Source organism: Elephantulus edwardii, unplaced genomic scaffold (assembly GCF_000299155.1).
Source record: "Elephantulus edwardii isolate Elephantulus edwardi_28Jun2011 unplaced genomic scaffold, EleEdw1.0 scaffold00008, whole genome shotgun sequence".
NCBI lineage: Eukaryota > Metazoa > Chordata > Mammalia > Macroscelidea > Macroscelididae > Elephantulus > Elephantulus edwardii.
Genome location: NW_006399758.1, coordinates 17959028 through 17975349, shown reverse-complemented (window position 1 = coordinate 17975349; position 16322 = coordinate 17959028). Strand labels below are relative to the sequence as shown.

At 38.1% G+C, this 16322-nt stretch overlaps 1 protein-coding gene and 1 pseudogene across 4 annotated transcripts in view; one reads left to right on the top strand and one right to left on the bottom strand.

The window, feature by feature from the left end:
* The window catches only part of STAU2 (staufen double-stranded RNA binding protein 2), a 380463-nt gene that overhangs the window by 20687 nt on the left and 343454 nt on the right, over window positions 1–16322 (top strand). The window contains exon 2 of one of the 4 annotated variants that reach the window (XM_006880466.1): window positions 8002–8132. The exons of the other annotated variants lie outside the window; for them this stretch is intronic. Within the exon in view, the coding sequence (XP_006880528.1) occupies window positions 8019–8132 (114 nt within the window). The 5' untranslated portion in view covers window positions 8002–8018. The remainder of the gene's footprint in view (window positions 1–8001; window positions 8133–16322) is intronic. 4 annotated transcript variants of the gene reach the window in all.
* Window positions 16027–16322, bottom strand: part of LOC102877579 — an 867-nt pseudogene continuing 571 nt past the window's right edge.

Genomic DNA, 16322 nt, shown 5'->3' with positions numbered 1-16322 from the left:
GATAAAATATCTAAACAAAATGTCAATGATGAGACATTAAAATTCAATGCAACATTAAAATTATCATGTTAGGGATACAAACTTGGTTTGACATTCTAAAATCAATCAGTGTGGTGTATTTGAACAGCCAGGGAAAAGCTGCTTCTCTCTTAGCAGCAAAATGGGATAAAACTGTTCTGATTCACACATGACCTAATTATCTAGGTAGAAAATCTGAAAAGAGTCTTTCTAAAACAAAAAGTGATGTTAGCAAAGTTGCATGATAAAACAAGATCTATATACAAAATCCAATTGTATTCTCTTTTTTTAAGAGAAATGAATAATAAAATATTAAAATAAAACATCTATAATGACAATGTATTTATGGATAAATCTGAAGAATATGTTAAAATTCAGAAGTATAATGTATTGCTGAAAGAAATTATAATATCACTAAGGACACTGAGAGAGATGTTTGTTCATAGTTTGAAAGACTATGAACAAATTTAACATGGTTTGAAATGTTAATTTTCCCTAAACTTACTCCTTACCTTCAGGGTAGTTAGATCTGCTCTAAATCCAAAGACCAGAAAAATTGTTGTCTAGTTGTGTCTGACTCTTAGTCAGTGACTTTAAAGGAAAAGTATGGTGTTGCCCTGTAAGATTTGTAAGATTCTAATCTTTATGGTGAAGCTTAATCTTATGAATTGAAGCTCAACTTCAAGAAGACAAAGATTCTCACCACTGGACTACTTGGCAGCACCATGATAGATGGAGAAGAGATTGAGGTTATTAACAATTTCAGCTTTCTTAGCTCCAGCAATCAAGACAAATCAAAAGATGAATTACTCTAGGGAAAGCTGCTGTCAGGGACCTCTCAAAAGTGCTGAAGAGCAACAATGTCATTCTGGAAACTAAGGTATGCCTGATTTCAGGTTACTGTCTTCGCAGTTACTTGATATGCATCAGGACAGTGATCAAAGATGACAGATGAAGAACTGATGCCTTTGAGCTGTGGTGCTGGAGAAGAGTATTGAACATACCATGGACAGCCAAGAGAACAAACAGATTCATCCTGGAGAGGGTGAAACCAGGCTGCTCCTTGGAGGCAATGATTTTGAAGTGCTGTCTCACATGTGTCCCTGGAGAGTGACATCATTCGTGGAAGGGTGGAGGGACAGCAGAGGAGAGGAAGACCCAGATAAGATGGATTAACACAGTAACTGGGATGATTAGGGCAGATATATTGGACACAGTGAGCCTGGCTCAGGATAGGGAAGAGTTCAGAGCTATTGTAATAGGGGCATTATGAGTCTCAGGTGTTTCAATGGCACATCAACAACAACTGTGATCATGTTGTCAAGAGAGGCCCAGTCTTGGTAAAAGACATCATGCTGGCAAAGCTAGAGAGTCAGTGAAAGAGAGGATGACCCTTAATGAGGTGGATTGACATAATGACTGTGATGAATACAAATATCAGGGCTAAATGCTTTCTGCAACATGAAGTCATTACTATTATTTATGAATGAATTCTGTAGTATTGCTATTATGGATTGAATCTCAAGAATACTATGTTGTGAATCCTAGTCCCTGTGCTTGTGGTTATAATCCCATTTGGGAATAGGTTCTTTGATATGTTAATGGGGCAAGATTGGTATAGGGTATATTTTAAAGCACTATTTTTGACATATGAAAAAGATTAAAAATACAAGCTGGCACAGATTAAAAACATGATGGGCACATAACAACACAACAACAAGAAACATGAAGAATTCTTACATAAAGGGCCAGCAGGAGATGCTAAGCATGTGAATATTGCCTAGGAACTAAAGCTCAGAAGAGACAAGGATCTCCTCCAGAGTCAATAAAGGGGAAAAGCCTTACTTTAGAGTAAGTGCCCTGAGAACTGCAGGCTTAGTGGTCAAGAATCACACTGCCAACACAAAGGTACATGGTTCTAATCTGAAAGCTGCTCTGTAGGAGAAAGATGGACAGTCTCCTTGTGTGCAATTAACTGCCTCTGAAAACCCTCCAGAGGGTCAGCAATGGATTGGTTCTCACTCCACAGTGCATAATAGCAAATAACAAACTGTGAGACTTAGTGGTAAGGACTTGGGCTGCCATGCAGAAGGCATGTAGTTCTAATTCACCAGCTTCTCCTCAGGAGAAAGATGGACAGTCTCCTTTTGTGAAGTTTACAGCCTCTGAAAACCTGCTACGGGGTCAGCTATGAGTTGGTCCTGACTTAAACTATCCACTGTGCTCTTTCTGGTATAGCAATAGTGGAGAACTAAAGAAAATAAGGATACTTTAAAATGAGTACACATTATTGTCAGGAGGGGCTAGTCCTTGGGAAAGGTGGAGAGTTAGAGAAAGAGAGAAAGACCCTCAACAAGATGGATTGACTGCACAAATGGACTAGAGCATGTGGGAGATCATGAGGCTTGTGCAGGGTATTACAAGGTTCAGATCTCTTTAGACAATAGCTAGGAGTTATCGATTTGATGTCACATAACAACAGCAAGCATTAGGAAGAGTTCTTGTATAAAGGGCTAAAGCATCTTTCTTAATGATCCAGAAAATAACATCATAGCTAGAACTCTCGTTTGTGCTTTTCATAGTGCAACTTGAAAAAAATATTGACGTAAATATTAGTGATTGTATCTAAAAATGGAGGTGGGTTTTTTTTTTTCAAGTTGAATAGATTTTCTTTTAAGAGAAAGTACTGTTAAAGATTATAACATTGGGTTTGTGAAAGCTAATAAAAGTAAAGATGATGGTAGGAGTATGCCTCATTTCCTTTTCCAGTGTTAACCATATTTCTGATTTTTTGTGCTTCTTGAAACAGTTTATTATGCTGATGAGAACATGAGATCTGAAACCAGACAAACCTAATTCATTTGACTTTCTACAAGTGAACAAAAGCCATTCAAAATGTAGACTTCCCCTGCCCCCCATCTAAGTGTATTCTTTAGACCATTAATAGTAAGTACAGTGTAAGATAGAGCTCTGCTGGTGTAGTGGTAAGAAGCTGTGCTGAAATCCCCAAGGCACATGGTTCGGGTTCACCAACTGCTCTGCAGAAGAAAGATGGGCAGTATCCTCCTGCATGATTGATTAACTACTTCTCAAAATCCTGTGAAGAATTAGCTGTGGGTTTTTTCCAACATGATAGTACAAAACAACAACAGTATAAATATAGGACAGCACTTTTCAGTTAAATCTCATTGGCAGTGTTTAGAAAGGTATATAACAATTTAAGATGGTTGTTAAATACCCAGAAACTCTGATGGTACGGTGGATAAACATTACCCCAAAAGTCATTGTTTTTAACCCGTGAGCTTCTCCAATAGAAGTAGCACCTCTATCCTTTGTTGCTGGCCTGTTGGAAATCTCAAAGATGTAGGGGTGTGGGGGGATACATAGGAATACACAGAGTGATTGTCTCAAAAAGAATTAATTGACACCAGAAAATTTCAGAAAATACCATATGAACAAGAGCCGATGGTACCAAAGAAGAAGTTCAAGATGAACTGAAAAGACTGGGGGGGGGAGTCCCCAGGAATTGATGTGGCATCAGTTATTAAGTTTCAGCTAAAGATACATCCTTGGACATGCTCATCAGTCTGTGCTGGGAAATTTGGGAGACAGCTAATTGGCTGGCTGACTGGAAGAGATCCATAATTGTTCCCATTCCCAAGATTGGTGATCCAACAGAATGTGGAAATTACTGAATAATATCATTAATATCATGTGCAAGCAAAATATTGGCTGAAGATCATTCCAAACCAGCTACACAGTACATTGACAGGGAACTGCTTAAAGTTGAAGCTGGGTTTAGAAGAGCCTGTGGCAACAGGGATATCATTGCTGATGTCAGATGGGTCCTGGCTGAAAGCAGAGAGTACTGGTGTGGTTGGTTCCTCCCCCCACCCCCAAAAACGACATTATTTTATTTTAAGAAAAAAATTTATTGACTGTTTAAGGGTATTTGTGTAAATAATAACAAATTATGGCTATAATGGGAATCCCAGAACACTTAATTGTGCTCATATGAAACCTCTACATAGATCAGGAAGCTGTTGTCTGAAAGAACAAGGGAACACTATGTGGTTTTAAATCAAGAAAGGTGTGCATCAGGGTTGTATCCTTGCTCCATATCTATTCACTCTGTAGCTAAGCAAATTACTTGAGAAGTTGGACTGTCTGAGAAGAATGTGAGATCAGGATTGGAGAAAGACTCATCAACAACCTTGATGATGTTATGTGCATAACACAATTTTGCTTGATGAAAGTGAGAAGGACTTGAAACTCTTGCTGTAGAAGGTCAAAGACTGTAGCCTTCAGACTACAGCCTTCAATATGGATTACAGCTAACATTAAGAAAACAAAGATCCACACCACTGGGCCAATACGTGATATAATGGTAGAGAAAAGATTGAGGTTGTCATTGATTTCTTCCTGCTTGGATCAACAGTCACCACCTTAGGTACCAACACTCAAGAGATCAGGAGACATATTGCATTGGGCAAGTATGCTGTCAGGGACCCCTCCAGATTAATTAAGAGCAATGATGTCAGTGTGAAGACTAAGGTGTGCCTGATTGAGGCCTTGTCCTTTCAGTCACTTGCTGTATATCTTAAAGCTACAAGGTAAATAAGGATGACAGAAGAATTGATGCCTTTCAGTTGTCCGATAGACTGCCAAAAAAACTAACAGATATATCTTGGAGAAGGTACAGCCAGAATGCTCCTTGAAGGCAAGGGTGACAAAGCATTGTCTCACATACTTTGGACATGTTGCTAGGAGAGACTATTCCTTGGAGAGGGACATGCTTGGAAAGGTGGAGGATTGGCAAAAGTGGAAGACCCTCAACAAGATAGAGTAGCTACAGCATTGCAGTCAAGTGTGTCAGAGATGATGAGGATGACACAGAATAAGACAGCATAAAGATCTGTTTTTCACAGGGTTGCTGTGAGTCATATGCAACTTGATGGCACTTAACAATAGCAAGCTGTTCCAAGGAAGAAAGTCAGCTTCCACAAAGACCTGCCACCTTGGAAACGCTGTGTGGCAGTTCTGCTCTGGCCACTGGTCAGTATGAGTTGGAATTGACTCAGTGGCATTGGGTTTCCTTGTTTTTTTGTTAAATGCCCTTGAAGTTTGCTATACATACTAAAATCATTCTTACGTGAATGAATGTCTTTAGATACATGAGTACTATTAAGTTAAGAGGCTGCTTAAATTGAAAGATGGCTTCCCTGGATCAGTTTGTTGGGTATACGTTTGTGTATGTGTATACATGCATACACTAAATCCAAAAAAACCAAGCTAGTTGCCATTAAGTTGACTGTGATTCATGCTGATCCCTAATGTGTTGGAGTAAACTGTTGTGGAATGGCTGAGTCTTTGTAAGTTGCCAGACGTTTTCTTCTGTGGCTTCACCAAATGAATATGATCTTCCAACTCTCCGGTTAAAAAAGGAATGTGTTAGCATCTGTGCCATCCATAGAGTTCACCTATCTGTTGTCACATGCACACACAGAGATACAAGAAGAGAATAAAATAGATGAGATGGAGTTGAAGAGATTTACTCACACAGTATTGGGCCTAGTAAATATGAAATCCGTAGGATAGGCTGGTGGGCTAGAAATTGAGGAGATAGTTGATGTTGCAGCCTTGAATTAGAAATTCATAGGGGAGACTGAACAGGCAGGCATGCTGGAAACTCTGAATTTCATGAGGCACAAATTTTTCTTTTCTAGGAAACCTCAGTTTTTGTTTTTAGAACCTTTAAGAAATTGGATAGACACAGTCACATTACTGAATGTCATTTCCTTCACTGAGAATCAACTAATGATACATTTTAATCACATCACCACAAACTTTAATTGCAACTTCTAGAATGGTATTTGACCAAACTGTTGTCTCTGTAGTCAGGCTAAATTGACATATGAAATTCACCACCACAGCTGGTGGGATAGACTGTAAGGTGACTTTCCTAGCAATATCTTTGGCTGGGTATTATTTTTGAAAAGTTGATACTTTTAAAGTTTGTCTTTTCATGTTTTAGTGCTTTTTCCCCCCTTGGTATTACCTCTCAAACGTTTTGTAGTATTCTACCTGCATTTTCCAGAATGTCCTCTGTGTATGTGCTTCCTCGTGCATCTGAGCTTTTTTCCCTTTCCCCCTCTTGCTAGCTTGGTAGATTTCTATTTTCCTTAACTAATTCAATCATCTTTTAAAACCTGCCTTCCTATGCCCCTGTACTTAAAAGAGTAAAATACCAGCCTTGTTTGTAACACCATACTGTAGTTTGTGTCTGTCTTTAGTTTTTAAAATTCCAACTTCTTGAAGAAGGCTTTTTTTCTCTGAAAATGGAGCATTTTAGTTAGAGGACTGACGTCCCAAAGAATCCAGGCCATTTTCTAGATAAATAAAAATAAGGTGATGGGAATATATCTATATTTTGTTGTATTTGCGGATACTATTGCTAATCTATTTTTAGCAATGTTTCTTGTCAGAGTTACAGAGAGTTAAGTAGAAACCAATTTTTCTATCAACAAAAGCAGAATATTTCACATAAGTATGACAAATGTCAAATTTATATCACACATGGGAGATTTTTCATTGGGAGCAAATTATGATGTTACAAGTGTGTGGAAAAAACTACAAACAAATACTGTTCCAGTAATAGTAAAGACCTACATCAAGTGTCCCGCAAACTACCCTCCCTCCCTCTTTGTTGCTTCCATGTCTTAGAAAGGGTCAGGACTATCCTCTCACATGCATTTCACTGAGGTTTATCACCAACTAGAAAGCTTCTAATTTATTAAATTTTAAGGGTTTAGACTTAATTGCAAAACTTTCCCAGAGTAAAATCTGTATGCACTTAAAAAGTTCCAGTCACAAGTGTTCTTTTGCATTTATGTTACTTCTGAAGCAGTGTCAGAATTAATGGAGAGGGTGGTGAGGGGAGAAGCAGACAAATAACTTAGCAAAAGGTAACCACCAAGTTGAATACAAATTAAAACAGTGGTGGGATACCATGTCCCAGCCATCAATAATAAAAAGCAAATTAAAACATTAGCTGGATGCCACTTTTCAGTCATCACCTAATAAAAATGAAGAAAACTGCTGCATATTTTCAAAGATGAGGGGGAGTGGGACCACCCATGCTGCCTGGTGAAGGGAATTTGATACCATTGTTTTGAGAGCAGTTTGGCAGAGGATTTTCACTTGTCACGGTGAAGAATTGCAGGCAATCTGTATGTCTTTCATTGAGGGAATAGATGAATTGTGGTATAATACAGTGATGGAGGTTACTCAGAAGTCATGAACAACACCTATATAAGTTAACATCTCAAAAACACAAGAATGAAAAATTTGTGAATACCTGTGTTCATTGTAATCCTATATGTGAATACAAAACCATGTGTATCAAACTATGTATTCATGGTCATAAGTATATATTTCAGTATGTTTAAAAAGATCAGAGAGATGCTTTCTAAATTAATCAGTGGTAGTTTATAGAAAAGATAAAGGATACTTAACTGGAATGGAATAGATTTTTAAAAGAAATAAGCCAGCAGTCATGGAAAATATGAAATAGTTCTGGGTAGATAGCAAGTATATGGCATTTTTTTAATTTTATGAGTAAAGTTATGATTATCACGTTACTGTGCTAATATTTTTGAACGGGAAACTTTCTAGGATAAATGAAATATTTTAAAGTCATTAAGCATGCTGTTATATATATGAAATATGTATACACAAATATATATATATATATCAGTACTGGGTACTTAGAAAAAAGGTACTGTAATGTAGTCTTTATATATGATATGTGTTTCTGCCTCATATAATTGAAGATGTTATATGATTTAATTTTTTTATACAATGTTCATGAAAATATTCCAAATGTACAGTGTAACGTCACTCTAAAATAAAGTAAAAACTACTTTTTCTCCATTTTGTTAAGTCATTCTTCACAAAAAAACTTTACAGCCTTTTTATTTGCAGCTTTTCTCCAAGATAAAATGGCAACCCCCAAAGAGAAAACTCCAGTGTGTCTGGTAAATGAGTTAGCCCGTTTCAATAGAGTCCAACCTCAGTATAAACTTCTGAATGAAAGAGGGCCTGCCCATTCAAAGGTAAGGTTTTTGAAGAGAGGTGGTGAGATGTACTTAAAAACTATCACCTTTATACTTTCAGTTCTAATTGTACTTTGTTCTTGAGAATGAGGAGAAGCAGTGTCTGGTATGAAGGTTTCACTTCTGTAGCAATAATTGAAATTCGTAGTTTTTTGTGGTTAACAAACCTTTTTCAGATGCTGACCTTCATAAAAATCTTAACACTATGCTCTGGGGATTTTTAAATTTCCGTTTTATAAATTAAACTCTGATGCTGACAGCTGACTGACCTATGGTTCTTATTGGCTACTAGCATTTGAACCTGTATTCTTTGCCTCACAAGTCCAGTGCCATAGCTACTAATATAAATGTGAGGTTATAGTAGGTATAACAATTATTTCCCTAACAAGCTACTCTTTTTCAATGTGATATTTGATTCCAAGATAGATTATTTATGAAAGTTGAATATATCATTATTGCTATTATCTGTATACTCAAATATAAATTGTTCTTTTAAATTAAAAAAACTGTTTATCGATAGCCATACATATATGTTACATATATACATGTTACAGGAATGTCTGTATCTAGTACTTTGTATAGTTCTGTTATCTGCTTGGAAAATTTCAATTGTGCTTAATTTTGCTTGCAAAGTTCTTAATCTTGGAAGTTGTGGTTGTAATGACAGGTTTTTGCATATTGTCAGATGTGTGGAAGCTGTGGGTTCTGTTGTTGTTAGGTGTTGTTGAGTTGGTCCTGACTCACCATGACTTTAGTATGTATTATGTTGCCTAGTCTTGCACTGTTCTCACAATCATTGCTCTGTGTGCGCCTCTAAGAATTGATTAATCCAGACCAATCCTTCTTCATGCACAGCGGTCACTTGTGGTTGCTGTGAGGCTGAACACTGTGGAGCTCCCCGATTAAAACAAGCTGGGAAGGAGGAGTGGCATCCACTTCCGTAATAGCTTGCCTCCGGAAACCCTATGAACCTGAAAAGAGGATGAGAGTCACCAAGCGTCGAGGACTCTCTTTCATAGGGTCACCATGAGTTGCCTGCGACTTGACAGCACTTAACAACAACAACAATCCTTCTTCATAAAGTGCTTGGCTTTGTGTTTATAGTATTGTTTATTGACATCTCACTCAAAACAAGGAAAAGAAGAGGATTCTAAAAGAATCACCTTTTTTTTTATCATTAGACCCTTTTATGAAGGATTTATGGTCAGCAATTTGATTTGTTGATAATTTCACTTTTACTAACATTCTCTAACAAAATGGTCCTTTCGTTTATTCTAACCTTCTGACCCTTTCATATCAACTCTCACCTTTAATCATTTTGAACTGGTTTTTTTTCTGAATTTTATTCTTTTTTCATATCTCTATGTTTTTGTCTGTGTGGCAGTGTTCTCTATGCATTAAAAGCCTTTTTGTTTTTATTCACATTTAATACTCATTTTATATTTCGCCTTTCCCAGAGCTCCATGAAACTTCTGATCCCCCCAGTGGAATTCTAGCAAGGCTGCCTTTGTTCACCAAGTTGTGGAACAATGACACATGTTAGTGGTTGTTCTTGGGCTAGACTGAGTTCTTTAGGGTGTGTTCTGCTCATCTGCTTTTTTTGGGTCCTCCACCAAAATTTTAGATTCAAGCTTCCCTCTCTCATACACACACTTCCAAACCTTCTGGTTCATTCTCTCTAGTAGTTTGGTTTCCACAGTCCTTCAGTACCACTTGAATTTAGGATTAATGGATTAGATCTCGCATGTTCCTCAGATCCCACACAGCTCCTTATCTAGCTTTTAATGTCTCATGTCATGTGTGCCTCCCTTAGTTCCCTTGCCCTCTCTTGACTAGCAGTACTTGATAACAGATCTAACCCCAAATCTGAACTCTGCTTTCTCTTCTGAATTATGGATGTACTGCTTGTAGAGGCCAATTCTTTGGTGTTCAGGAGTCTTTCATCTGCTCAAGGACGTTCCTTTAGCCTTGCTCTGCTGTGCTCTGCCAAGCTCTTCCCATTCCTTCCCCTCCTCCCACCACACTTTTTCGCTTTCCTCCTTCCTCTTACTCCTCATTTCTTCCCTAAATTGTCAATTTCCCTCCTAAAGGACCATTCTAATCAATATATAAGCATGCTGTTATTTTCCATTTTGAAAAAGAAATTACTAATTTCCAGAGAGTAATTTATTTCAGTTATACCCTTGTTTCTTCTCTTTCTCCACAAAGTTTAAAAGAATTGTTTATATTACTGTTCCCAATTCTTATCGCACGGTCCCTCTAGTCAGGCTTTTGCTCCCATTCAGACCTGTAGATAAGTTCCTTTAGAACCTATCTAATGAAGGTCACCATTATTATTAAATACAACAGTCAATTGTTGGTCATTGTATTACTGTCAGCTGCTTGTGATATATTTCATTGATGTGCTTGCTGAAATATTTCTTCTTTTAGCTTCCAAGACTCTGTATTCTCTGGTTTTTCAATTATCTCACTGACTACAATTTTAAAGTATCCTTTGATGGGTTTTCTCCTATCAAGATGGTTTAATGTTGGAGCGACCCAACATTCAAACCTTTGACTGCTTTTCCTGACTCACTTATTTCCTTGGTGATCTCATGTTGTTCCTTGCTGATCTCATGTTAGCTTTAAATAGCATAATTTACATGCTCACACTCTTAAATGTACATCTCTAGCTCAGAGCCCTCCACTGTGTCCTAGCATGGCATATCCATGCATTATTGGCATTATTGTTTCTACATTAGCAGAGAAAATGGTATGGACACTGTCTACCTGTTCACCTATTTATCTAATTTTCTTTCATACCTATTTTTGCCCTAAATCATGTTGAACTATTTACATTTTTCTGATTTTTTTTGTCTTAACATCTTATTAATTACATGGAAATCTAGTAGACATCAATGCATCTAAATTGGAATCTTGATGTCTGTCATTTTATCTTTTATTCCATTTTCTCTTTTTTAATGTCACCAACTTCTAATATTTTATTATTTGTCTCTTGCAATGAGAATATAAACTATATATTTGTTGAGTGAATGACAAGTCAACACATCTCGAGTATGGAGCACTGGTGGCACAGAGCTGGGCTACCAGCAGAAATGTTGGAGGTATGAACCCACCAGCCTTATAGCTGAACAGCTTGTTCCTGTTAAGATGCAGCCTTCCAAACTGGATACTGAAGTTCTGCTCTATCCTGCAGCATTGCTGTGAGTCAGTGTTGTAGATAGTTTGACAGAGAAAAGATGTGAATAATTTATGTGATAGAAAGATAATACTCAACAAGTTGAGGTAAACACAACCTAAACAGGATAGAGGAAGAGACTAGAAGGTGCCCAAGAGTAAAAGAAAAGTGGTAAATACTATTGCAAGCACAGCCTTAGCTGTCATCAGTGAGTTTTTAATAGACGTGCAAGCTCAACTGATGTGGGATGGCAAATGAGAGCACATCTGTGGATATATATAGACATGGCAGAAGATACTTTTATATACATATATACACTAATATATAAATAAAATAGATAATTTATTATTTATGTTGTTCTTGTTAAGTGCCATTCATAGCAACCCTATGTATAGCAGCTCTGAACTCTGTCGTGTTCTGAGCCAGTCTTACTGATTCCAACACACCAGTCCCTGTTGCCCCAGTTATAATATCAGTCCATCTCATCTAGGCTCTTCCTCTCCTGTGCTGTCCCTCCACCCTTCCAAGCATGATGTCCTTCTCCAGGGACTGGTCACTCCTGGCCACATGCCCAAAGTATGTGAGATGGAGCTTCAAAATCCTAGCCTCCAAGGGGAAACTTGGTTTTACCCTTCCAAGACAGACCTGTTTGTTTTCTTGGCGGTCCATGGTATGTTTAAGACTCTTTTCTAGCACCACAACTCAAAGACATTGAGTCTTCTTCTGTCATCCTTAATCATTATCCAGCTCTCTGATGCATAGCGAAAAATTGTGAAGACCACGACCTGGCTCAGGCTCACCTTAGTCTTTAGACTGACATCGTTACTTCTCAGTATCCTGGAGAGGTCCCTGACAGCATACAGTTAACCTTTTGATTCCTGACAGCTGGTGCTAAGAGGTTTGTTTTTGGTTTTTTTGTTGTTTTTTTTTTTTTTTGGTGGAGCTGAGCTGTAATTGTTAACAATCTCAATCTCTTCTCCATCTATCATGGTGCTGCCAGTTGGCCCAATGGTGAGAATATTTGTTTTCTTGATGTTAAGCTTCAATGCATATAGATTACAGTCCTTGATCTTCTGCAGCAACTGCATTAGGTCCTCCTCAGTTTCAGCAAGCAAGATTATTATCATCTGTATTATGAAGGTTGTTGATGAGTCCTCCTCCAGTCCTGATGCCACATTCCTCTTTATTATGTTCTGCATGCAGATCGAGAAGGTATGGAGACAGGGTGCATCCCTGACACTCTTTTCCTGATTTTGAACCATGTATTGTTTCCCTGTTCTGTTCTGAGGACTGCTTCCTGGTCTGAGTATAGTTTCACATGAGTACAATTAAGTGTTCTAGGATTCCTGTTTTCCTCAAGGTTAGACACAGTTTGTTGTGATCCACACAGTTAAATGCCTTTGTAGAGTTAATGAAACACAGATAGACATTTCTCTGGTACTCTTTGCATTCTGCCAAGATTTGTCTAACATTGGTGATAATGTCTTTAGTGCCTCCGTCTCTTCTAAACCCAGCTGTATTTCTGGTAGTTCTCTGTCGATGTACTGTTCGATGTATTTTTGGATAATCTTCAGGAGGACTTTGCTTGCGTGTGATATTAGTAATATTTTGATAATTTCCACACTCTGTCGGGTCACCTTTTTTTTGGAATGGGAATAAATAAGGATTTCTTCCAGGCAGTTGTCCTCCAGATTTCTTGGCACAACTTGATAAGCACATCCAGGGCAGCTTCTGTTTGTTGAAATATGTCAGTTGGTATCCCATCAATTCCTGGGGCCTTATTGTTTGCCAGGTCCTTCAGAGCAGCCTGAATTTCCTCCTTCATCACCATTGCCTCTTGATAATATGTTGTTTCAAGAAATTCTTCTGTGTCATCCAATTCTATTTGATACAATAACTGTATACTCCTTCCATTTTCTTTTAATGCTGCCTGGATCATTCAGTATTCTGCCCATAGCATCCTTGAGTATTACAACTCGTGGCTTGAATTTGTTCTTTAAGTTCCTATAGCTTAAGAAATGCCAAACAAGTTTGGTTCTTTTGATTTTCCAAGTCTAGATCCTTGTACATTTCATTGTAATACATTGTTTTGTACATATGTCAGTATCCCTTACCTGTCTGCAAGTTAGGGGGCTCTGGTGGTCTAGTGGTAAGAAGCCACACTACAATTCCAAAGGTACACAATTTGAATCTACCAGCAGCTCCACAGGAGAAGGATTGGCACTCTCCTCTCGTGCGATTAACTGTCTCTGAAAACCCACTGGAGGGTCAGCTATGGGTCTGTTTCGACTCGAAGGTGTAGTGCAACAACTGCAGCAAACACTTCTTGGCTATTATAACCAAACACCTTGATGGACTGAGTCATTGGGTTTGAGAGCATTAGACCATAGTTTCTAGGGACATCTAAGTCAATTGGTGTAACTTAGTCCTCAAAGACCACATTCTCTGTCCTACTATAGTGAGTATCAAATAGGATTTTAAAAGTTTGCAGGCCGTCTAAGATGCAACTATAGATATTTTCCTGTCTGGAGCAAAGAAGATTGGAGAGAATGCATGACTCAAGGAAACTATTAGTTCAAAGGCCTAACAAACCATGCATACCACAGCCTGAGACCAGAAAAACCACATAACCCTACCAACTGCTCCGATTGGGATCATAATGAAGATACTGGACAGACTGGGAAAAAATATTAAACAAAATTAAAAATTCTTAGAAAAGCCCATATTCCCTTGTTTGATACAGAATTAGTAGAGCAATGACCCATTGATATCCTTCAGACTCAGAACCGAACCCACCTCTGGGATCACCTTTATCAGACAGTGTTGTTAAGTGCTGTTGAGTCGACTGAGTGCAACTCACAGCCACCGTGTAGACACCAGCCCTGAACCTTTCCCTGTTCTACGCACTCCTCCAAGCTCTGCCAAGCTTGAGCCCACTGGTACAGTCACTGTGTCGGGCACTTTGTGGAGGATCTTCCTCCTTTTTTCTGACCCTGCCCACCTTTCTCAACATGATGTCTTTTTCCAAGGACTGGTTTCTCCTGATAACGTGCCAGATGTATGTGAGACACAGTTTATCATCCTTGCCTCGAAGGAGCATCCTGGTGCTTCTGTTTGTTTGAGTCAAGTCTTCAGCTTTGCCCCCGCTTCATTGTTCTAGATTCACTGGTAGTAAATGAATTTAAGAAGAAAATTATTTGATAATTTTATGTTGGCTTTTAAAAGTTTTAGGAAAATTAAATATATAGTAGTAACGTTGCAAGTGATTCAGTGACACTTAACAATATCTATTATTTGGGTCTACCATTTTATTCTACTGTCTTATTTTAATTTACTCATGAGTATATCAAACCATCACTGTTAGTATTTTTAAAGACCTATTTTAGCATATTGTGATAACTGTTTTGACAGTTGAATTTTTTGGTGTTCCAAAGTAATTCTTCCTTTTACATTTTCCTGACATTGCATTGTAGGCTAATAGTGAAACATTCTGATCTGGGAGAATAATTTTGATGTACACATGTACAAATAGCAGCAAACTAAGATGTGTTAGGATAATTGAGCATACACATTAAAAAGCATAGAATAAATATATTTTGTTCTTTCAAAGAGATAGTCACTGTTTCGTTTTTACGATCTTGGCATAACCTTAACATTTATAATCCAGAATAATGATGTGCTTCTAAGCATTCATTGATAGAGTTCAGATATGAACTCCCATTTTCTCTGAGTAGTACTGATTTCAGTTAAAGTAGAATAGGAAGATTTAAAATTTTTCATGGTAGGCTAAGGTGACAGTCACTGCTGTTTACCTGATCTTTTTAGCTAGGTTTGAGTTCACAGTAGAGTTGGAGTTAACTGAGGAAGGGATTTTTAGGCTACTCTATTAATAGTTTTGGAAATAGGAGTGGCATCCACTTCCTAAACAACATGCTTCCCAAAACTCTCTGAACTTTAATAAATATCGATAGTTGTAGAGGGGCTTCAGGCCTTTTGTTCATAGGGTAGCTATGAGTTGTGCTCGACTCGAAGACAATCAGCGACAACAACATTAACAGTTCTTGCCACCTCTCCAGGATTCCCTTAATCTGTCCCCTGTTTAGCCAAAGATGACTGTCTTCCTGGATGGATTCTGGAGGAATCCAGGGGGATACAAATATCTCTGAAGTTCTTTAGGAATTTACTGTGATTTAAAGAGGGACTGTTGAACCGACTGTTAAAATACCATCTTCTCTCATTGCCAAGGCTTCAAAGATAGCTTCTGTGAAGAGTCCTGAGTGAATCTTATAGATTCACTCTGTTACATACTCTTCTCACAATCCCCTTGGATTTTAAGGAATTTTTTTTTTGCCAGGCTATTACTTTGGGTACTTTGCTCATAGATTACCCATTAGCCTATACTTTATCCTTTTTTTTTTGTTTTTTTTTGTTTTTATCAGGAGAAAGTGAACTTTTTTTTTTTTTGTTTTTTTTTGTTTTTATCAGGAGAAAGTGAACCTCCAAGAGTTTAGTGTCTGCCAAGTCTGGAACTATTATTTCAGTCAGTCAGTGAGATATGGAACGTATTTCACAGTGACTGTTGTCCACGCCCAGCAATGCCTCCTCTCCAAGACGCCAGACGTGGCTGCATCTCTACCACCACCCTGGCATGTGGTTTTCCCTTTTCTTTTTCTGGATTAACTATGAGTTCATCGGGCCACCTTGTCGGTGGTCATTTTAGTTATTCATAAGTCCTTTCAGAATATCCTCAGAGAGTTCCATGAGGGGAAGCTCTGGAGATGGAAAATCTAAGGGAGGGAGATTGGGAATTGGAATGTCCTTGGCTTTCCCAGTATTTGTTGCAAACTTCTGCCAGGTGGGAGAGGCGGTAGCGGTTTCTGTGTGTGGTGGCAAGCTCCATAACTCTGATTTCTCTACAAAATCAGCATCTACATCCAGCTCCTTTTCCACTGGACCTTTCAGAAGTCTGGCCTTTTCGGCTTTTAGTTGTTTATTTTCTTTCCTTAATCTTT